The 24327-nt window shown below is 45.8% G+C and overlaps 1 protein-coding gene across 7 annotated transcripts in view; it reads left to right on the top strand.

Moving 5' to 3' along the window:
* LOC119464396 (ras guanyl-releasing protein 3-like) overlaps positions 1–24327 on the top strand; it is a 125260-nt gene that overhangs the window by 16344 nt on the left and 84589 nt on the right. For 5 of the 7 annotated variants that reach the window (XM_049656254.1, XM_049656255.1, XM_049656253.1 and 2 more), the window contains exons 2-3: positions 6652–6739; positions 23708–24005. In XM_049656254.1, the coding sequence (XP_049512211.1) occupies positions 23855–24005 (151 nt within the window). In that variant the 5' untranslated portion in view covers positions 6652–6739; positions 23708–23854. Of the gene's footprint in view, positions 1–3482; positions 3972–6651; positions 6740–23707; positions 24006–24327 lie in introns of those variants that run through there. The other 2 variants (XM_049656257.1, XM_049656258.1) reach the window with 2 other exon arrangements.

The following is a 24327-nucleotide window of genomic DNA, read 5'->3' as shown; positions in this document are numbered from 1 at the left end:
AGAGGGACACGACAGAGGAACGTTGAAGGGACACTCAAGAGAGAAATAATTTGAGCATTAGTAAATTGCCCTTCTGCAAGCCCAAAACAGCCACTCTAGTAGCGTGAGAATATATGAGGTTAGCGAAGGCGCAACAAGAACGAAAGGCGGGTGGCAGTGCCGGCTTGAAGTTCCCGTACCAGCTCGCCGTGATGTCACTGATTTTGACTCGGGCCCAATTAATTTTGTTTATCGGTAAAATATGGACTACGTTGTATACTAAAAGAGCCAAAGACTAAACTTAGCAATTTTCGAGAACTTCTACGATGCCACAGTGGGGCCAGATACAAGAAAATATTTTCATACACGTCACGTCACAATGGCGTACAGCAGCGTTTTCAAACGTTGCCGCTCCATTGTTTGCACTCTCTCGCTGCCGCACATAAATCGCTTTGGAGCTGGATTGGACCACTTTGGATGCGCGGCGCACCACAGGCACGCAAGCGATGATGATGATCATGAGTGACTTGTCGTTCGAATGTCAACGCACTCCAGCATACTATTTTTTCACATCCAACATTAGTGGCATGTGGCATTGGATTTTAATTTCCACTCCTTACAATCTAGATTAGGCATAGGATTACACCACCCTGCGGCATGCCAGCACTGTCAGCAGCTCCATCTAGTGGCAAGCAGTGCATGCAAGGCATGCCAGCCCCATTCGAGTTGGCGACACTCCAAATGCCAGACACCGTCATTTGCATCTAACTATCAATTCAAGCTCTTAGACTGGGAAGGCTTAGGAGTGAGGATCAATGGCGAATATCTCAGCAACCTTCGGTTTACAAGATGACGTTGTCTTATTCAGCAACAATGGAGATGAATTACAGCAAATGATTGAGGACCTCAATCGAGAAAGTGTAAGAATTGGGTTGAAGATGAATATGCAGAAAACAAAGATAATGTTCAATAGCCTGGCAAGGGAACAAGAATTCAGGATCGCCAGTCAGGCTCTAGAGTCTGTAAAGGAGTACTTGTATCTAGGTCAATTACTCACAGGGGACCCTGATCACGAGAAAGAAATTTACAGAAGAATAAAAATGGCTTGGAGTTGCATCCGGCAGGCATTGCCAAATCCTGACTGGGAGCTTACCACTGTCGTTGAAAAGTAAAGTGTACAATTGTTGCATTCTACCGGTGCTAACATATGGGGCAGAAACTTGGAGGTTAACAAAGAAGCTCGAGAACAAGTTAAGGACCGCACAAAGAGCGATGGAACGAAAAATGTTAGGCGTAACGTTAAGAGACAGGAAGTGAGCGGTATGGATCAGAGAACAAATGGGGATAGCCGATATTCTAGTTGACATTAAGCGGAAGAAATGGAGCTGGGCAGGCCATGTAATGCGTAGGATGGATAACCGGTGGATCATTAGGGTTACAGAATGGATACCAAGAGAAGGGAAGCGCAGTCGAGGTCGGCAGAAAACCGGATGGGATGATGAAGTTAGGAAATTTGCAGGCGCAAGTTGGAATCAGCTAGCGCAAGACAGGGGTAATTGGAGATCGCAGGGAGAGAGGCCTTCGTCCTGCAGTGGACATTCAATATAGGCTGATGATGATGATGATGATCAATTTTGCGACATCATTGCTGATTCTTGACATTTTCCGATGCAGGAGGATGATTTAACAGTGCAATTGTTTTGCTTTCGTGCTAAAGCTGCTTTTAATGTGGGCAGATTTTACTATCGAAGACTCACGCAAGCGAGGAAACATATCGATGCCTCGGTCGTCGAGCCTGCGATGCAACACGTTCATTTTGTTATTTGAACATGCTAGCGACTGCAGTTCACCGGAATACGATATCTGATCTTTTAGCCATGGTGCTGTGTGGTTCACACTCCACTTGATCAGTCAATACGCAACCAATAAATAAATAAATAAATAAATAAATAAATAAATAAATAAATAAATAAATAAATAAATCAATCAATCAATCAATCAATCAATCAATCAATTCTTTAATGTGCCCAGAAGGAACCTTTAGGTGTGAATATTAGCGTGGGGGTGGAAAAAGTTAACTCAAGGAAAGCAGAAAGGATATGTAAGTAAAAACCAGGAAACAAAGGTACAAACAGAAATGAGAGATTTAGGCACAGTACAAAAGAAGCACACACGTTAAAAGTAAGAGGACAGTTTCGTGAAGGAACAGCTATCATTCACAAAAAGAAAGGTACATTGACGCAATATTACGGAGAAAAAGACTCGTACAATGTCAAAAGTTATAACACAGTAATGTGAAGCTCGGAGCAAAACAATGACAACGACTTAAAATAATAATAATAATAATCAAATCAATCAAACGTTTATTATAGTGCCCAGAAATAGCTATGAAGCCTTCGTACTGGTGCACTTAAAACGCAATACGCAAGACAAAATGTATATAGAACACAAATATGGTAGACAAAACAATGCGAGATAGGGAAGCAGAATCGAGGAGGCGGACGTAAAAGGGAGTTAATCATACTACACGATTATTTACATATCTACAAAATACAGGAAATGAATTCGCAAGTATATCAATACAGGCAAAATACTTATTACATCTTATTTGGAGTCGAGCCATGTGACAGCCGCTGATACAACAAGGCCGCGCAGAAAACGCGGAAAGCTGCCTTATATACTGTTGCGGCACAGGAAATTGCACACGATCAAGAAACTTTGGGCAATGTATAACGCCACGAACCATCTTACAGAGAAACAGAAGGGCTGATTTGTTACGTCTCGATTTTTGAGGTGTGAGGTGAGGTATATTTGAGACGGCTGGACTATGATTGCCAGAACGGCAAAAGGGGTGCTTGAAAATAGGTATAACTTTATCCTGGACGCGTTCGATGAAGTCAGAATTAGACTTGCACGTTCCGCCCCAAAACTGCAGAGGCATACTCTAGTAATAGAAGGCACACAGCAGAATACAATTTCAGAAAAGGCAACAGGGGAGTGGAAGTCATACGATATACGGCAAACAATACCAAGAGCGCGAATGTCACGTTGCTTCGCGTATTTAGCGTGTGAAGAGAAGTTTAGCGTTTTGTCAAAGCACACGCCAAGATCTTTCATTTAATCGACCCTGGGCAGTGGATCATCCCGAGGGGTGTAGCGAAATTGCACATGGTGTGTTTTCCGGGTGGAACATAGGGGTAATTGGAGATCGCAGGGAGAGGCCTTCGTCCTGCAGTGGACATAAATATAGGCTGATGATGATGATAAAGAGTAGCTATTGTCTCTGCACCAGTTTGAGAGGGGTAAAAAAACGCTTTACCTTGCACTCGGCCGCGCAACGCTTGAAATAGCGAAGCTGGGCGATCGTAGACCAGCATTTCCGGAAGTGCGCGCGAACTTTTCTTCTTATTACTCATGATGATGATAATTTCTTTTCGCACGTCTCGGACTTACGGCCGTCACTGCGCGTTGCATAGCGCAGATTGCAACACCGACACCGCGTTGCAATGCCCACAATGCGTTCCAGCAGACCCGCTCCGTGAATGCGTATCTCTCTCTCTCTCTCTCGCTCTCATAGCGTGCAAAACCTCTTCACCTCGCAGAGCACGAGCGTACGAACGCGCCAGCTGTGGACGAAGACGACGACGCTTGAACGCAATCATATAGTTCGCATAAATGCATGTTCTGCAAGCGTGGCTGTTTTATTGGCTACAAAGATGCCGTTCTATTTTGGGACATCCTCCAACGGACTCTAAAGAAAGACTTTGAAATCAACCCCCATACAGTGCGATATCTGCTGCCGACCTCTGATGACAGTGTACCTTTCGACGTGTTCTTTCTCATGGGAATGCACAGTCTGTGGAAGACGCGAATGATGGACTGCAACGCTGAACCGGTTGTACCTACTAAGAGTAAATTTCATCCAGATGACTGTGCACCTAAAGCATGTTTATGATGGACTTGATGTTCAACCGGACTGGTACCCCATTTTGGTGAGGTGCTCAGCCTTACCACCATTTTAAAGCGGAACAGCACGTGCCTCTTCTGTTTTTCTATGTGTGACTCATTGTACCCACCATTCTGTGACTATGCACAATTAGTGAATGTTTTATTGGATGACATGTTAATTAAATACCATGAAAGAAACAAAAAGTGGCTGTATAGCCTAGTAAATAAAAAAGAAAAAAAAAGTGGCTGTATAGCCTAACGGGGAGTACGCGGGCTCGAATTCCGCCTCGGCAAGGAAGTTTATTTTCTTTAATTTTTTTCATAGTTTCTTGATACGAACCACAAATTACGGCTGGCTTAAACAGCTTCGCTGTTAAGAAATGTATTTTTGGAGGTCAATGTAATCGTGAACACTGTTGACAGTCCTAAGTAGCTTTAAGTCGTCAGTATATAGGATAAATGAAGAGTGTTGAATTGCTGATGAAATCTCATTAATGAACAGTAGTAAGAGAAAAGGGCCAAGAATGGATCCTTGACGAACTCGGCTAGTGACCCAATTGGCAACAGAGCTCTGTCCATTAATGCAAACGAAGTAGGATATATTGCTTAGGTAATTAGATACCAGCGCAGTGATGGAAGATGGCATCTTTAGTGGCGTGGCTTTGTAATGAGCAGTTCATTGCATTGCATTGTGATATGCTTTATCTTGGTCAAAGTGGAGAGCGTCTAATTGGTCCCTACTATGTACCACACTGGCAGCATGGGCCATAAAGGTGACCAAGTTCTTTGTTGTGGAGCGCCCTGATAGAAAACCATGCTGTTCATCTATTATAATGTTCTTAGCACTAACAGAAAACAGGAAAGGCAGTACAAATTCAAACAGTTTTAACGCAGCGCAGAAGATAGATATAGGCCGGTAGTTAGTGAGCACTACCCGTGCTATACCTTCCAAGCGCCAGAAAACGCACTAGCCATTAGGGAACTGTTGAAATGATTTGTGAGAACAGGGACAAGTATGCTTCCGTACGTCTTAAGCAGTGCGGGAGGGATACCATCAGCGCCACAAGAAAGGGAAGGTTTGAGGCGCTTCGTACACTTCAAAACAAGGTCTTCATTGAGTGATAGCGTACACACCATGGCAGACTGAGAAGGAAGGCTACTTGAGGTAGAAGCATCTTTTACACCAAATACATAACAGAAATGTTCTGCAAAGACATCAGCAGTGTTCGAGACAGCATCGCCGTTTTCATCAGCAAGATATACATCTTCAGCGCTCTTTTTAGAAGAGTGATAGCGCACGTCGCTCCAGAAATATTTTGAATTACATTTCATGCTGGCTTCAACACGTTCAATGTGGTCGTAGTGATAATTGCTATAATAAAAGTTGCAAAGACAATGACAGTGTCTAAATTCAATTTTCCACTTATTTAGGCCTGTTCGTCCCGCTTTTCTATGTGCACGGTCTTTCAGTTCTATTGTCGTTTTTGTGCTTTAGAAAACCAATGAGAGAACTTTGACTTATTGAGTGGTTTTGTAGGTATGAATATGCGCACGCCATCTTCAATAACTTTCGTAAACAAATTAACCTGTTCATCGCCATCAGTTGTCCCATCTACGAACGACCAGTCAGCGTTTTTAAAATAATGGTACAATCCAACGTAGCATCCAAAGGAAAAGCTGAAGCTGCGCTTAGTGTTGATATCGGAACGAGTGCTGCATTTTTGTGCTACCAGAGTTAAAGAAACAATTAAAGGAGGGTGGAACTTGCCTGGCGCCACCAGATGAACGTTGCTACGCACGACGGAAACAGTATCAAGATTCATAAAGCTACGATCTAGAACGTTAGTAATCTTTAACTTCATTGCAAATAAACGATTGATACAGATTTCTTTGCTAGGTCTGCCGAAGCCTTCCGTGGACTTGTATGGAGGGAACCTGGCAGCCAGGGCCATGTCTTCTGTAACCTTATCACAGACAAAATAAATCTATTTAAACTAAAATAAAAAAAGTCATTAAAGGTTTCTCAGGTAAACAATCCAAGCAAGCAACACTTAATGTTCAGATGAAAACACGCAGCACACAACAATCACTAAAATAGATAATAATAATAATAATAATAATAATAATAATAATAATAATAATAATAATAATAATAATAATAATAATAATAATAATAATAATAATAATAATAATAATAATAATGCATTCCGTACTAATCTTTGTGATTCACTTAAATTAATCAATCAATCTTTATTGTTTATTACATATATACAAGATCCTATTTGATAAAGGCCAGTAAGATCACAATTGTGCGACCATCGGTCACTGCAGCCGGATTCATTTATATTTTTGTACTTTGTAGGCAATACATGTCTCTCCCGTTGGTTCAGGGGTCGCCTTATGACAACATTTATGTGTTTCTCAAACATATCACGTGTAAACAGTGCAGTCCGACAAGGCGAGAGATAGATAAAGGAAGACGATTTTCATCTCGTCGCACAGCAGAATTCGCTCACGATTCCGAGCCAGCTAGCCCGACAACACGCTTCAGTTTCTCAGCTATCCTAATACGGAAACCAGAGTTGGGATTGACCTTTAAACCTTCTACGCCGGTTGGCGCCGAAACCCTCTGTCGCTTTCGCCAGTTCTTTGCTGTCGCTATAGCGGTACAGGTCGGCGTGCGAGACTTGAAAGCTGCCCTCTCTGTCTGTTCCTCCCTCGCAGTTCGGCCAAGGGCGGCTCCATCAACGACGGCAGCGGCCAGGTTTCTTTAACTCTGCCGAAACATCGTCCCGACATGACAGCGATACAGGTGAGGGGAAAATTCCGCCTTTTGATAATTGCATGTTGTTGCGGCTCGTCATAAATGGTTGTAGTTCATTGCAGGTCTCCCAGAGCTGAACAGAACTGAGCAGAGCGTAACACAAGGGAACATGACAAAACACACGACATGACATAAAGAACGTTCCGTTGCGCTAAACTGGGGACGGGCACAAGGAACTGACCGGCCCGATACGAAGTGTGCGAACTACCGAGTGAGCTTTTATTATTAATGCGAGTTTTTAAGTTACGTAACTTGAACGTCTTAAAGGGCCCATCATCAGCAGCTTTGGCTAAGGAAAACATACAACGCTGTGCTTAGACTATACAGGGTGTCCCAGCTATCACGCAGCTTGATTTAAATAAAAGATGAAGGGCGTTACGCGAAGCAAACCTAGTGCGTATTGTTTCCAGTGCAGTGGAGTAGCCGCCAGTAAATTTTCATTACTGAAATTTAATTAGTTAATTGTCATTAAGTACTAAATGTACTCGAGAAGTACTGTCCTGAGAGAGAAAATGATTTAATGAAAGGCAGGGAGGTTAACCAGGACTGAGCCCGGTTGGCTACCCTACACTGGGGGAAGGAAAAAGGGGAGAGAGAGATTAAGAGAAGAATAGAAAGTTCACTCTTGATATCGCCGACGAAGCAACAGATCTCTGTTCTATCACTGATTATCACTCAGTCCGGGTCATAGACGGTCACTCAGTCCTGTCGTTTTTAAAAATCGCAGCAGCGCTTTTGTGGCCTTTTGCAGCTGTGATATTCGAGGCCATGGTCCCAAGATCTTGCTCAAAGTGAACAGTCTTCTATCTAGCCTATTGAGAACGTTGCAGAGGTTATGTCTTTCGCTTTGAAAAGATGGACAGTAGCATAGTAGGTGTTCTATAGTCTCATCGACACCACAGGCATTACACTCGGCGCTATCAGCCATTCCAATCAAACACGTGTAAGCATTGGTGAATGCAACACCCAAGCGTAAGCGGCACAGCATTGTCTCCTCATTTCGCGGAAATCCAGGCAACAGCCGCAGCTGCATAGATGGGTCGAGAGAATGCAACCAATGTTGGGCGAATTCAGTTGTATGCCACTTCTCCAATGTCATAGTTTGCGCTAGCTTGCTTAGATGTTGGGCTGCGTCAGTCCTCGACAAAGGTACAGAAACAATATTTGCTCCTTCGTGTGCTTTCCTAGCAGCTTCGTCGGCGATGTCGTTGCCGGTGATGCCGCAATGACTCGGCAGCCACTGAAACACGACGTCGTGTCCTTTTGCGATCGTATGGTGGTGCATTTCTCGTATCTCCGAGACGAGTTGTTCGCAGGACCCGCGACGGAGAGCTGACAAAAGACATTGTAGGGCCGCCTTTGAATCGCATAATATTACCCACCGATTAGCCGGTTGGTTGTTAATATAATCAATGGCACCTCGGAGGGCAACAAGCTCCGAAGCGGTCGATGATGTCACGTGAGAAGTCTTGTATGTGATGCTCATTGATCGTGATGGTATAACCACTGCGCCGGTGGAGCTGGTCTGAGTGGAAGAGCCATCCGTATATATATGGATTCGGTCAGAGTAGAAAGAGTGCAAGCAATCGAGAGCTGCTTGCTTCAAGGCCAAAGTGGGCATGTCCGTCTTTTTTCTTATTCCTGGAACGTAAAGGCGCACTTCAGGTTGTTTTAAACACCACAACGCTGATGGTGAACGTGTCGAGGGTGTGAACCCCGATGGTAGGGAGGCACTATGAATGTTGACCACGTTGGAAATGACGCCTGTGGTCGTCGTTCTGGCAGGGAGGCAAGAGAGCTTGATTGCACCCGTGAAACGTGGCGAATATGGGCCCTAAGCGTGTCGATGGTCATGTAAGTCGTGATCGGATGGTCTTGAGCCGTGATAACTGTTCCTGCTGTTGAGGCGCTCCGCGGAAGGCCGAGGCAAACACGTAATGCCTGTGCTTGCACGCTCTGAAGGGCTCGAAGATTTGATCTGCATGTTTTAGCAAGCACGGGAGAGCTATAGCGTAGGAAGCCGATAAAAAGCGCTCGGTACAACTGTAGCATAGAGCTCACTGATGATCCCCACGCTTTACCGGCGATGAATTTGAAAACGTGAACCATAGATGTGAGCTTCTTCTTCAAGTGGGCAACCTGAGGGCTCCAGGAGAGGTCTCGGTCAACAAAGACACCGAAAAACCGATGATTTCTCTTGTAGGAGATACGCTGGCCATTGATGCACACTGGATAACCAGACATCGCTTTTCGCGTAAAAGCGACTAACGCACATTTTTCTGTCGAGATGGTTAGGCCTTGTGTGCAAAGATAGCCAGTTGCCTGCGTTGCTGCCTTCTGTAACCTTGCCCGAACCTGCGGGCGAGTCACCGCTGATGCCCAGATGCAGATGTCGTCGGCGTAGATCGAAACACTCACTGTTTCCGGAAGGGAATCGGCCAGCCCAAGAAGTGTGAGGTTAAAAAGAATAGGGCTTAGAACACCGCCTTGAGGAACGCCACGGCATGTGTAGTGGTCAGTAGTCGGACCATCTTCTGTGCGTACATACAAGGACCTTTGTGTCAAGTAGCTTTGGATCCATCGAAATACTCGCCCTCCTAGTTCCAATGTCAAAAGTGCGTCTAGGATGGCTTGATGGGAAACGTTGTCGTAGGCGCCTTTCACGTCAAGAAAGAGTGCTACTGATAAGCGTTTCCAAGACTTTTGCTGCTCAACAGATGACACTAGATCGATGACATTGTCAATCGATGAACGGCCTCGTCGAAATCCCGCCATAGAGTCGGGGTAAATATTGTGGTGTTCAAGATACCATTCGAGACGCATGAGGATCATGCGCTCCATGAGTTTTCCGACGCAGCTGGCGAGTGCTATAGGCCGATATGATGACAGTTCTAGCGGTGACTTTCCTGCTTTTAGCAACGGTACCAAGTGGCTGCGTTTCCATTCTTGTGGAACGACGCCATCATGCCATGACCTATTAAAAAGGTTGAGCAGTTCTCGTCGCGCTTCTCGACGTAGGTGGCGCGTAGCATTATATGTGATTCCGTCGGGCCCTGGCGAAGACGAACACCGACATAGCACCATAGCAGCCTCTAACTCTTCCATAGAAAAAGGAGCATCCATACTTGTATCTCGTGGACCAGGAATGTCGCCTAAAACCATGTCAGGGAGTAGAACTGTTCCGCCGGCGACTTTCGCACAAAACTCTTCTGCAACGTCTATCTCACGGCGGTTTTGATGGAGAGCAAGGGCGTTAAATGGGTGTCGTTGCTGGGGACATGAGCGAAGACCCCTTAGGGTACGCCACACACGGGACAGTGGCTTTCGGGGGTCCAGTGACTCACAAAAGCATTTCCATCTTTGATCTTCTAGTTTATCCATCCGGCGCTGTATCTTCTTTTGCATTCGCCGAGCTACTCTGAGGTCAAGAATTGACTTCGTGCGCCTGTACCTCCTTTCAGCTCGACGACGTAGTGCACGAAGTCTTTCCAATTCAATGTCATACTCTGTACGCTTTGATGAATGAGTGAAGCTACGCGTACAATCATGCATTGCGTCTGCAATGATGTCTTCGAGCCTGCGTGCGATTGGTTTCTTGCATGCGTCTTCCACAAGATCTTCAAACACTGACCAGTCAATTTGGCGAGATATATTGGGTAATGTAGCTTCTAGTCCATCGATTCTCACATAGGTCGGAATATGATCACTTCCATGGGTTTCGATATCAGTGAACCACTGCACTCTCGAAGTTAGGCAACGTGACACCAGTGTTAAGTCTAGGCAGCTGCTGTACGTTGTTCCTCGCAGAAATGTCGGGATTCCGTCATTTAGAAGACGCAGATTGTGGCCTGATGCAAAGGATATGAGTGACCTGCCTCTTGAATTTATCCTGGAGCTTCCCCATATCTGGTGGTGAGCGTTGAAGTCTCCTGTTATTATCCAAGGACCGTGAGTCGCAGCCATAAGATCGTTTAGTCTTTTGCTATCGAATTGACTTGTTGGGGAAAGGTAAACGCCAATAAGTGTAAAAGACAGCCTCTTCTTTTTCACAGTAACACAGACATATTGGTTATCGTCGTGTGGAGGTACGGGCTGGGCGAAATACGTAAGGTCCTTGCGAATGTAAACCAGAACCTTACTACTTCGGGCACAAGTGGTTGAAACGAAAGGTTCATATCCTGATAGTCTCAAGGTAGTTGATAAATTCGGTTCACAGATGACCAGCACAGGAAAGCGGTTTTCAAACACGAACTGCCGGAAATCCGAAATACGTGACCTCAGGCCTCTCGCATTCCACTGAAATATGGAGGCGCTTCTGACATCATCCCGGAACGATCGCTGCTGCTGTCGACGAGCCATGGTTCCGCTATATAAGTTTTCAAGCACTGGACTTCTGAAGGCTTGCGAGAACCGGATTGATGGCATCCAGCACTTGCAATGCACTTCTAGCTGTTGGCGTCTGCAGCTTGTCCAGAAGAACACGAAGAGCACTCACCAGAGAGCTGAGCATAACAACAATTTGTTGATCCTGGTCTGTCAATTTATCAGGAACAGACGAGGTGTCCCTTGCTGTAGATGTCTGTTCCCGCTCCGTAGGTGCATGTAGCCTCGGGAGTTCAGGCCAAGCGTCAGCTGCCGTTTTGTTCGAAGCTCCTTTGTCCTTAGAGCTGACGGCGTTTGGCCTGGGCGGGAGAGGGGGTGGTGATGTACGTGGCTCGCGCGGTACAGAGGCTTTGGAGGTTCTTGAACGGCGTCGGCGACGTGATCTTCGTCGCTTAATAGATGCTGCCGCTTCTCGGTGAGACGAGTTGTCTCTAACCATTTTCTTTAAAATTGCCATTTCCTTTCGAATTATGGGGCACTCCTTTGAGGATGCATCATGAGGGCCGCTGCAGTTTGTGCACTTCAGCACACTGGCCTCGCACGTGTCAGTGGTGTGCGGCCCCGTGCATCGAGAACACACGGAAGTGTTTTTGCACACACTACTCACATGGCCTAACTTCATGCACTTCCAGCACTGTAGTGGTTTTGGTACAAAAGGCCGAACTGCGTGTCGGAAGTGGCCCACTTTTACGTGTGTTGGTAGGGATTCGCCCTTAAATATGATCTTCACACACCGTGACGTGCCGAGACGAAAAACGTTTGCGATGACGGTGTTTTCTGTAGCCGGCTTGATTAAGATCGACAAATCGGTGTCGGCAATGGTTTCGTCGACATCATAAATTACGCCAGTACTGCTTTCTTTTCCCAGCGGAATATGAGGGTGGACTTTAATCCCGTCAAGTTCCGTGACCTTGCGCAAAGAATCTAACGCAGCCGCATGTTCTACGTCGATCGCTACGACGTTCTTACGGGTGTTTACTCTGATGTCCTTGATTTCATTCGGGACCAGTGCCTCTAGATGTGTAGACACGGCTTGCCTGTTGAGGCATCTCAGGTTATCCGTGGCGAGAACTGGCGTGAAAAGGATGGTGAGTACCTCGGTAATCCGTGATGACCTCATGGTGGACGCACTCGAATTCGATGATGTGCTGACAAACCTTCTCTTTGCTTTACGGCTCCGCACCAGCTCGAAGGTGTCGTCACCAGATTCTTCACTGCTGACATAGTACTGCATGGTGTCGTCGCTGTCAGTGTCGCTCTCGGTGCCGTTGCGCTTCCTGGAGGCAGCCGCCGCGGGCACTACCGAGTCCGGCGGACGCGCGTGAGAGTCCATCTCCACCGCAACTAAGCAGGAAACAGCAGTTCACCGGCAAAGTCCAAGAAAATTCACAAAAGAAGTAGAGCTCGAAGACTCGGCGTTCTGCCTGAAAGGCACTTCGTCTTCGTCTTCTTCGTCTGAGAAGTACTGTCCTAATTATCAAAGTGTCAATGAGAAGATTGTAGAGCAACATGAAAAACTCCCGATACAGCTTTTTGTTGCTCAGTATATGGCACATAAATGTGTTTTTCCGAGTGTGAAAGCAGCCCGCGAATACACGCAGAATTGCCACGCGACTGGCCGCTCGAGGTGCTTTGCCTGTATTCGCGGGCATCTTTCACGCTCGGAAAAACACATCTATGTAGCACGTATGGAGCAACAAAAAGCTGTATCGGGAGTTTTTCATGTTGCTCTACGATCTTCTCATTGACACTTTGATAATTAGGACAGTACTTCTCGAGTTAGATACTTAATGACAATTAACTAATTAAATCTCAGTAACGAAAAAAATTGCTGGCGGCTACTCCACTGCACTGGAAACAATACGCACTAGGTTTGCTTCGCGTAACGCCCTTCATCTTTTTTTTTAAATCGTGCTGCGTGATAGCTGGGACACCCTGTATAGGCGCGCTAACAGTCGTGTCTGCGAAGTGTCAAATCGCTGCACGGCGCGAACACAGCTGAAATTACAACTGAAAGCCCGTGCGCCCTCCATCGCCAGGAGGTGCGCTTCCTGTCGGAGAATTGAGGCCACACGCATAGGCGCTAGCGCGTAAGACACACTGTGTGCAACGTCATCGGATATGGCACGTGACATTGGTACATCTTCCAGTCCACAACGCGTAATACCGCCACTGGCAGCGCGCGTCGTCACTGTACTAACACTTTAAATGTAACCCGCCTAGGATGACAAGACCGCGCTTGGCAATGATAGGTCCACCTATCGGAACGGTGGCCAGTCTGTCTGAGGCACTCTGCCTCTGTTTATACAACTTTATTCCACCGTGTGTTTCCATCTGTCGGCTCTCATCTCGACTTTGGAGATGCATTAGAAAAGATCAGAGCTATTCTAACATGTCAATAGAGCTGTCAGGGTATGCGGGTGAAGTCACAATAGCAAACGAATGTATAGACATTGAGAAAAAGCAAGAAAAAAAAATCGGCGAAATAGCTTCACACTTTCACGTAGACGCAAGTAGTGAAGGCGCTCTTTGGTCATTGTTGGCCCTTGCGCCATTAAGTCCCATACGTCAGTACCACGAGTGAAGTTGTTCATGCGGAGTATCGCGACACTGCAATCTCACGGGAAAGCCGAGCACTACATGTGTACGCAGCACTGATACTACCTAAGTATAGAACGGCGCGCGAGGTATTCATACTGTGCACGAATCGTTCGCAGCATATTGAAAGCTCTACCACAACTACCGTATTTTCGCGTGCATATATATACCCCTAGCTCAATCATCATCATCATCATCATCATCATCATCATCATCATCATCATCATCATCATATTTTTATGTACACTGTAGGACGAAGGCCTCTCCATTCGATCTCCAATTACCCCTGTCTTGCGCTAGCTGATTCCGACTTGCGCCTGCAAATTTCCTAACTTCATCACCCGACCTAGTTTTCTGCCGTCCTCGACTGCACTTCCCTTCTCTTGGCACCCATTCTGTAACTCTAATGGTCCACCGATTATCCAGCCTACGCATTACATGGCCTACCCAGCTCCATTTCTTTATCTTAATGTCAATTAGAACGTCTGCTAAAAGAGAGCGGTGTGGATCAGAGAGCAAACGGGCATAGCAGATATTCTAGCTCAATAATAACCCAATGAAAAAAAAAGGCTAAAAAAATCGCGTGTGTATGACCAGAAAGTGAAATAGAGAGGCTTTTTAATGAAAACTGGAGATGTTCATCTGGTGAAATCATATACGCACTCGACACAATACAGACACATGATATATCTATGCCCCATACATCTATGTCCCATACATCTATGTCCCATACATCTATGCAAGGTACAAACATTTATAAAAGCAGTACAGCACAATCGTCTGCACAAGGCAAAGCTCTGGAAACAATTCGCGTGCAGTTTCCTGTTTCACTACTGCTCTTTCGGTGCAAAGCGCGCACGCGAACTTCTCCTTTAACGGTGGCTTCTTGGCAACAATTTAATTATTGCCATGAAGCCACACTTGAAGGTCAAACTTTTTGCGAACATCTTCAACTTGAACTTCTCGAATTGGTCGGAGGGGTTGCACTCGCGAGCGTGCAGCATTTGCATTGTTACACGCATAAATGAGATGTCACTGACAAAAGGAGAGCCAGAAATTACTATTTTGGATACTGCCAAGACCGCGTGCTTAATTAGGCATGCGTTGTGTAGCAGGCAGTGCACGATAATATAGTAGCACGCGGAGTACTATCAACAGTACTAATAGTACTATGAGGAGCAGGATCCTCTGGAAAGTATTTTGGAGGCCTACTGTCCGCGTGTTGTTACCGCGGTGTAAGCGGGCGATTATGTGGCTCTATTTCGCAGCGGCTGGATACTGGTGCAATAATAATGCACATCGTCATCGCTTGCTGCAATGGGCCCGTAGTCGTGCTGACCAAATTTTTGCTTTTACGTTTGTTTACTTTTTTCTTTTTACGACATTTTCTGCTCACGTTCACTGAAATTGAATAGTAGTAGTAGTAACGATAAATAAAATGGTGCAAGAAGCGTCGTCACCTCACGACCAACGACTAAAAGCGACGCGGTTTATTTACTCTCTTCGTTCGGTTTGGCGCGTCCGTTTGACCCTCCAACAGACATTCCGTTATAAAAACAGACATTACGTTACAGAAACAGACATTCTGTTACAGAAAACTGTCATTTCTCAGCGGACGCCTGTGTCATCATCCGTTTACCTTGCCTAAAACGCTCGAAAAGGGGCTATAGTTCCCGCAGTATCATTTCAGCTTTCGGTGTGAGCACGGAAGGGTGATACGTAGGTGTGGAAATAATGCGGACTACACGTTCAAGTACGCCGCGAACTGACTGAATAATGGCCGCGACCGCCGGTGAGACCTCTTTAGAGCCGGCTACCCCAAGTGTAGAGAGGAAAATAAAGAAGGAAAAGAAATGCAAGTATCATCAAGCACAACACACACTACGCACAAGTCGCAAGCAGTGTCTGTACGGGGACCAGCACGATAGAACCACGGTCTGGTCATCACATAGGCAGGAGTCAACACAAGTATTTTCGTGCATAATATAGTATGTATAGTAATATAGTAAACGCACGTGCTAGAATAGAGTGTTTACGTTTGTGCACTGCACCGATGATAACCTTTGCCGAAACACACAGTGTGCTTTGCCGATGCACAGTGCGAGACGTCTAAGCAGTGATGCCACAAGCACCAAGTGTGATGCTTGTCGAGGCATGAAGAATGGTGATGGTGATATGTGTCGCGCATAGTACGACACATCTAGCTTGATTTGAGAATTCTGTGCATGTTGTGTCAAAGTGGCACGTGCCAACTCTGGAGGGTCGGCCAAGAATGGCGCACACATTGCACATACCAAATGGCTAAATAGAATAAAAATCAAGGACGAATCCATCGAATATTGTGCGTCATTCAGGTCGGTGTGCTTTAAAGATACCTGTGAGCCGACATTATTCGGTCAGTTTTTAGGTACGAAATAATTGTTTTTGTTGCGCAGAACAGAGGTGTGGTTACTCTCGCTACATTGCCGGTCAGCGTACAAGGGCTACGTATAAGCCCATTCGCTGGTGGTAGCATTTGGCGCACATATTCATGTTGCATATGCATCCACAAATATACACGCCAAGATACCGACTGACCCAGAAGCAGACAGCAGCAGCCATGCTGAGCCCGGAAAGGCAGGCAAGAACTTGGAGTACGCTTAAGCTTCGCCTTTAAGAGTGGAACGCGATAGCGTATTGGACACCGTTGACACCGACACCGACACCGTATTTCCTGCGACATGGGGCCTCGATCAAAATTGATAAAGGCTTGATTTTCAACATTTCACTCAATGTTGCCTAGAACCAAAGTACAGCGAACCACCATCAGAATTGGAGGACGCTTAAGCTTCGCCTTTAAGAGTGGAAGCGCGATAGCATTCAAAGATCTGTGGCTGCTTATCAGAAATTTCTAGTATATTAAAAAAACAATCCGATGCTATCACGTCTGTAGGTTGTAGTTAAGTCGTACCTTACGATTTTTCTGACGGATTTTACTTTGAGGAAATTCAATGTTTGTTCACTAACGGCTTGCGCCACGCGAAGGGCCCGCCTGGTCGGGGTGGTTCGAGATGATGAGGTTCGGCATGATTATTTCCGCCAGACGCCGACGCCGACGTCGGATTTTCTGCGACACGGGGCCCTTAACGCTATCGCGTTAATAAATCGTTAATAAATCTTCACCTTAATAAATGCGCAATCTAAAGCTGCCTGTATACTTGTTAGCGAACAAAGCCCGCGCTCGATTTCGGTTTGTTTTTGGCGCGTGGCCGTGGCTCGTTTTTTTCCCCTCTTTTACGGCACACTACACAGTGCCATAAATAAGGCCTCCGCCGAGAACTGCTGCGCGCCCGTATTCGCGTGCTTTTAAATATAGTGCCGCTGGCCAGCTGCATTAGACGCATCGGCCCTCGCACGTGGTATAAAACCAACCAAAACAAGAAAAACTTGCTGGTTTATGGTGTTCTACTATTAGCCCGAGGTCGGGAGTTGGAAACCAGTTCGCGACACTCGCGAACCGAGGGGCGCAGTATTATAACCAACAAGAGCTGAAGTTGCTACCCGAATCTCTTCAAGCCATTTCTGGACCCTGCGTGTCGAACTCGGGGGAGCCATAACGGAACACGCTTCATGTCTACAGATATCATTGCGATAGCAATTATATGGACATTCCAAAGCGGATTTCTGCCGTCGGCGTCGCCGTGAGGTTCCGTATGACGTCAACGGCGATGAAATCGTCGCCGCGTGCCGTATTCTGCATGTGCGAGTGAAAGCGCGCGAGGGACGCGCACTTTCACGGGGAACGAACGCACGGCGGAGAGCACGCGCGCGTTCTACGCCGTGCTCCCTGAAGGGCTTTTTTTTTCGACCAATACTCTAAACGCCTCTTCCTTATCTCGACTGCTGACCGGTTGATGCTTCCGTCCACATTAACTTACATGATGATGATTTAATGGCATCCCCTTTGAAACGGGGCGGTGACAAATACTCACCTAGCCTGCTTGATTTAATCAGGTATGCTGGACGTTTCTATCTAGGAATTTTTGTATACATTTCATTAATCTTTTTTTCCCTTTTTACTTTGTACCGCTACCTATGACTGTAAAGAGATCAAATCAGGTCGTATCAATCTCTTCCCTGTTTTTTTTCCAACAATACTCTAAACGTCTCTTGCTTATCTCGACAGCTGACCGGTTGATGCTTCCGTCCACTTTAAACCCAAGCGCTTCTGGAAGGTGTACGTTACCTACTGTTCTCACTGGGTGAATTCCTTCACACTCCATTATGATGGGCTGAGTGGTGTCCGTATAGTTGCTGCAGCATGCACATGCCTCATCTAGTTCCGAATATTTGCTCCGGCATGTTTTTGTCCTTAGGCAACCGGCTCGAGCCTCAAATAGCAAAGCACTGATCTCCCCTTCTAATTTCTTTCTTCTAATTCTTGTAAACATATCCATGGTCCTTTTTGTTTCCACTCTTTGTGGCGCAACAACAGCGCCATCTGTGCACACGACACATGCATGATCGAGTAATGGCTTCTTTCCTCTACACAACGATACCAAAGTAAGGCGCGTTAGTGGCACGGTTGCAAATTTAGATAAAAGTGATAATGCGATAGCATGTTTTCGTTACATGCGGTTTTAGCAAGGGATCCCCCCTCACCGATTTTAAAGACGTTTAACGTAAGTACGTTATGTTCCACACTAACAAAAGGTGCTGCTCTGAAAGGCTCCAGACTGCTTCACGTGACGCCATGCCGCACTTTGAGTGCATACGCTGTCTTACGTGCTTATATGCACAGGGTCAGACAGACAGACAAAGAACTTTAATGAAGGTCCTGAGAAGCTCCGTTGCCCCCTCTCAGGGAGGCGACGAAGCCGCGGTCCGCACCCACGTCGGGACGGGGAGACCAATCATATTTAATTTTAATGGGACTTTTTAGAAGTCGCCTGTGGCAGATATCATAATCCTTGTCCTTAAAATGGATTATTCGAGGAGGCCAGCATTACTAGTACGAAAAATCGAAACACATATTCAACTAATTAACAAAACTTCAATAATTAACTTCTTCGTTAATTGCTTTACGGCAGATATTGCAATTTACGAATTGTAGCCGGTGAGCTTGCAAGACGTATTCACTTGAAATGAATTTCCAGAATGACTCCATTTTCGAGATAATGTTTCCCAAAGTGTGGAACGAAATACATGGACGTCTCAGTTACTTTCGTGCTTCAATGCATAAAAGAGCGTTTTGTTAAAAACGTACGTGGAACAGCAGTGCATTTTTAGGGCAAATTTGATGGCGCATATCTCCAAACTAGCGTCATTCTGGCAATTCATTCCAAGTGGATATGCCTCGCAAACTCACCGGCTACAATTCGTAAATTGCAATGCACACACACGCACACACACACACACACACACACACACACACACACACACACACACACACACACACACACACACACACACACACACACACACACACACACACACACACACACACACACACACACACACGTACACGCGCACACACACACACGCACACACACACACACGCACACACACACGCACACACACACACACGCACGCACGCACACACAATGACACATGATATGTTGGATTGTTTCCTCGCTGCCGCAACTATCACAGACAACACTATCAGCCATTCCGATGCGGCATTAGTTCGATTTCTCGTCCAGGTAATGTCCGCCTCTCTGAATAATTCAGCTCAAGGGCTAGAATTATGTTATCTGCAGCAGGATATTTTTAAAAATTCCATAAAACTTAAAAATGATGACCCTGTATATACGCAGCAGCCTCTCGCGTGTGTTCGCGTCGCTTTTGTCATGTCGTCGAAAGCGCTCTAGCTTCAAAAAAAAAAAAAAAATCGAGTTGACACACACACACAAAAAACGGAGTTTGTGCTTTGTGTTCTTTCACAAAGATGATGCGATTGTTTGCGTAGGCGTGCTTTACCGTTGTGCTCAAAAGACATTGTTCCGACTTACTGCGCAGTCGCTTCCGCTGATTACCTGCGTTCGTCTTATGCGCAAAGCCAGCGCAGATGACCGCGCACTAAATTGTAAAACTAATTATTCCGGAAAGTAGGAAACCTCTTTCGCAAGTTGGTTTTGATGACTCAATTTGTGTGCTCTGATGACGCTGGCGCTCGAACCCGTTGTTTGTGGGCGAGTGTGTTACATTTCTATTCGTATTGTATGAAGATGTGAAAAAAAAATATAGCTTTCAAATACGCAATTGTGATGCAAGGCGTCTTTTTATTCGCGTGGTTGCGTCATTCTTTACAAACGTGCCTTCTGCAGTGTGTTTTCGCTGGCTGTAAGTTTTTTTCGAACGTGGCGCAATATAGAGACAATTCAAGGACATTGATTTATTTTGGTTGGTTTTGCTGTTGAAAACGACCTTCCTGTGCAACCCCGCGATAAAAGCGAACAATCTTTCAGAGAGCTATGTGATGCAAAATTTGTGTTCTTTATTTTATTTAGCTTTCACTAAAATGTTTACATATGCAAACTCAAAACATTGTTGGAGCCTATATGCATCACGGCTATTGTGTAGGGTACATGTTTTTTTGTTGTTGTTGTTGTTTGCAGCAACAGAATATTCGGCGCACACGAATTTTCAAAATAATAAGAAATACCCATGAATTTCATGACTCACAATAATAGGAATTGACATATTTATTAAACACTCTTTTAGTGCTGGTAAAAAAGTTATTAGTTTTAAAATTACTCGGAATAGCATTCTAAATCAGAACCCCACTAAATTCCATTATTCGCTTTCCATAAACATTTCTGCAAATAGGCAGGTTGAAGTGGTTATTAGCCTAGGCTCTCGTGTAGGTAATTTCGTATAATTTATGTACGAATTCAAACAAAGTATGGTAGAAAATAAATGCCGTTTGGATAGTCCGTGCCGTAAGCGTTTAAAATGTCATACGAATGACACAGTATCCTGCAAAGCTCTCACTGAAAGCAGTTTTTCAAGAGCGACAGTATTAAGAGCAAATTAATGAGTTCGCTGTTTTTCACGTTCGCTGTTTTAATGAGTACGCTGTTTTTCATTGGCGTGTTGTTTTCTTTCCCTTTAGCTGCCGAATTGTAGACACGTGTTCGTTCGATCCATTTCCACTTCGCGTGTGTTCTGACATTAGGTACAATATTTTGATGCTGAGAGTAGCACAGCCGAAAGTGGAGAGGTGTGAAAACAATCAAACTTGCCGCGCGAAAAATGATCAATCTGCAGCCACGCTGCGCTGGCTTGTGCAGCTCATCTGCCGGGACGTGAGGGCACTTATCGAGACAACTTCCGCTCGCACTTTTATACCGCGCACACGTGCACCCGCTGTAAACGCTACACCATCGCCGGCATCGCGTTTCGGCACAACACAGCGTTTCTTTTTTCGGGAAACTCCACTGACTATTGCTGAAGTGCGTCGGCCTTGCCTGTCATCCGAAACTCGCGCGTCATCGTCGTGTGTGCGCTGTGAGGGCCTTGGTGGACATTGACCATTATCACCTTTAGTCACGAATTATGATCGATCTCGATAAATGTACGAAATTTACATAATTTTATGCCAAGCTAATGATACGTTCGGCAATGATACGTTTTTTCTTGAGAAAGAACTGAACGCGAATTACTTGCACAAGTTAATTATTAGTTGCAAGCATTACTAGAAAGAATCAAATTCTTTCGCAATTGCTGTCTAAACGTCCCACATCACACCTCCCGTCAAACACTGTAGTGCCTTCTCCAAAGCGACCTTCGGTCCCTCAGAAGTAAAATGAAGGTACTTGAGGTAAGCAGAACGTTCAATTTACCCTAAGCTTAATTTTTGTGGTCTATTCCTTACCACAACTGCCCAGAAATGACACAAACAAGTCGCGTCCACAAATGTGTACACCGTGACTGAAAGGGTTATTTGCTAGGGCGTCTTGAATTCTACACTGAACGCAAAGCGTTAATAGATGGACTGAAGCGTAGAATGGCTCTGCATACAAGCGCAAGTGACATTTTGTTCCCGTGAGGACACCGGACACTTTACAAAGGAGGTGTTTCGGCTCTTCGTTAGATTCCTCCACGATGCATAACAGAGTGTGAATGGTGAGCCCTGTGGGCGGGCTAGCAAGGCAAAAAAGGGACGGATGGCGAATAAGGGAGGGTGCCGGACGGTATTGCCGCAACGAACTTATTTTAGTATTCAATTCTTCTCTTGTCATTTCAGCGTCTGATCTCGTTTATAACTACAGTGTCCGAGCCACCGAAGGAGGGCGAAATAAATGGAAAATGAAGTGGATAATTACAGCATGCATGAAGGGAAAAATTCTCATCCACCAGAACGTAGCACAAAGCCACAAAGGAAACTCATGCGGGTATCTTCAGAAAGAAAGCTTATCAGTTAAGGGAAAAGTTGCCGTGGTCCGGGATGGCAATTTTCCCTTTCATGAAGCTACCTTGCGGGATTCTGCAGAACTGGTTTATCATTGCAGCATATAAGGTTCTGGCGACCATCCCTTGTTACGATGCATCCCAGCTTCCATTATTTTCGTCCTTTTCCATTGGCTTGGACGCTGCCGCTATCACAAGGATCGAACTCTCTGTCCTACGGATGATGAAATAACGGAAAGTGAAACGAACCGTTACAAAATAAGACCTTTAGGCGCCGCATTTTTGTGGAGCGTGAGTGTTTTTCGAAACCGTTTGAAGTACCTTTTCTTCTTCAAGCTTCGTTCATCTTGTTTTATGTTCGCAATAACTCCGTGATGATCATTACCGGAAAGCTACGGTACGGCGGCAACAGTGACCCGCGATTGCAGCTTTAAAATGTTCTCGCAACCATATATTTTTCCTACAACTGCGACAGAAATGGCAAAAACAAAATTCCTGGAGGGAACTATACTATCTATGGGAGCTGCAACTAAGACATCACGAAAATGATGAATGACACATGAACCTGGCCCACCTCACGGAATGAGACGGCTTTGTGACTTTGCAAACGGACCATTTTAAACAAAATATTGCGTCATAAATGCACCAATCTGCAATGACTATGCATGTTTGCAGCGGCTTCTTACCTTGCTGTGTGTAGAAAAAGTATGATTGCTAGGAAATTTAAAAAGATAAAGTTTAAAAAATAACGCGACACGAACGTCCGTAGGCACGGACACAAAGATGAAACTAAATTAGATTATAATTACTATTATTATTCCAGTCGTAGCTGAATGATCTCAGCGCCAGAGTTTCGTCTTATCATTTTTGTAGGAAACCAGGCTCTTAGCAGCTACCTAGATACGGCTGTACGCGATGAATGATTAGCGAAGAGGTTCCTTTCTCCACAGAACTTTCTTTTCACGAACGTTCGTGCCCGAGCCGCTGTGCTAGAAAGCAACGCCACTTGAATTCATCAGAATGGTACTGAACAAACTGACGTCTTTCGATCGGGCTCACAGGGTCAGTGAGGCGCACTCTCGCGAATTATAGCTGTAAGCATATAGGAGGCTACGGCGGATATGTTTTAGCGAATGGACTCCGTAATCGCGCTCATGCGTCGTCTGGTATCGTCACAGCAGCACGTAATCCGCAAGTTGAAATTAAAAATGGGGCTTTACGTGCCAAAAACACGATTTGATTATGAGACACGCCGTAGTGGGGGACTCCGGAATAATTTGGACCACCCGGGGTTAATTAACGTGCACATAAATCTAAGTACATGGGTGTTTTAGACGGAACACGTGGTGTCATGAGCATGCGCAGTGACTTGCGGTCTCACAGTAGACTGCAGCAGACGACACGCGATCGCGATCATCCACTGAACCTACAGAATACTAAAGTGCGCTATAGTCGCTCGTTCACAGTGTTCTATACTTGTATTACCGAGCGGCACGCGATCCCGTGTCTGTGCTCACGAAATGTTGCGACTGCACGTGAAATAAAAACGCCGCGTCTCTGATGACCGACGACGCACGCACGCAGCGCTCGGAGTCGGCGACCTGTGAGACCAGCACCTCGAGAAGCAGAGACGGCGGCGGCTGCTGCTGCCAGGAGGAGTCCTGACCCGGCGGCCGTTGCAGCAGCAGCAGCAGCATCAGCGCGGCCGGCGGCCATGTGGGGCCTCGGGTGATGGGACCCCAGGGGGGATCGATGGGCTCCAGCGGAGGGGGCCCTGCCCGGGACGGCCTCGTCTGGGACACCGAGAACCCCGCCGTGCCGGGGTTCTCGCTCCGCGCTGCCTCCCTGGACGCCGCGCTCAGGTTCCTCATCGACTGCTTCCGTGAGTGTGTGTCGCATATTACAAGCCAATGAGAGAGAGAGAGAGAAGCATTGGGAACATCTTGCCTTGTACGCTTAACTGCTTATTACTAATATAAGATATAAGCTTACAATGTGTTTATTTAAAGCCTCAAGGTCCTGCTTTCCGCATTCGCGAGTGCGTTGTATATATTTTTAAAATGTATGACCGTGTGCCACTTGCTGTATCCAGGAGATATATATAGGAGAGCGCCAGTCAAGCTGTTAAAGGAGCTCTTATTTTCTCCTCCTCCATCAGCGATGTAAATAATAACATAATAATAATCGTAACGAAGGCGTGATGT

The sequence above is a fragment of the Dermacentor silvarum genome, chromosome 9 (assembly GCF_013339745.2).
Source record: "Dermacentor silvarum isolate Dsil-2018 chromosome 9, BIME_Dsil_1.4, whole genome shotgun sequence".
In the NCBI taxonomy this organism is placed as follows: domain Eukaryota; kingdom Metazoa; phylum Arthropoda; class Arachnida; order Ixodida; family Ixodidae; genus Dermacentor; species Dermacentor silvarum.
Note: the sequence above shows the minus strand (reverse complement) of the source record. Positions and strands in the feature narration are given on the sequence as shown.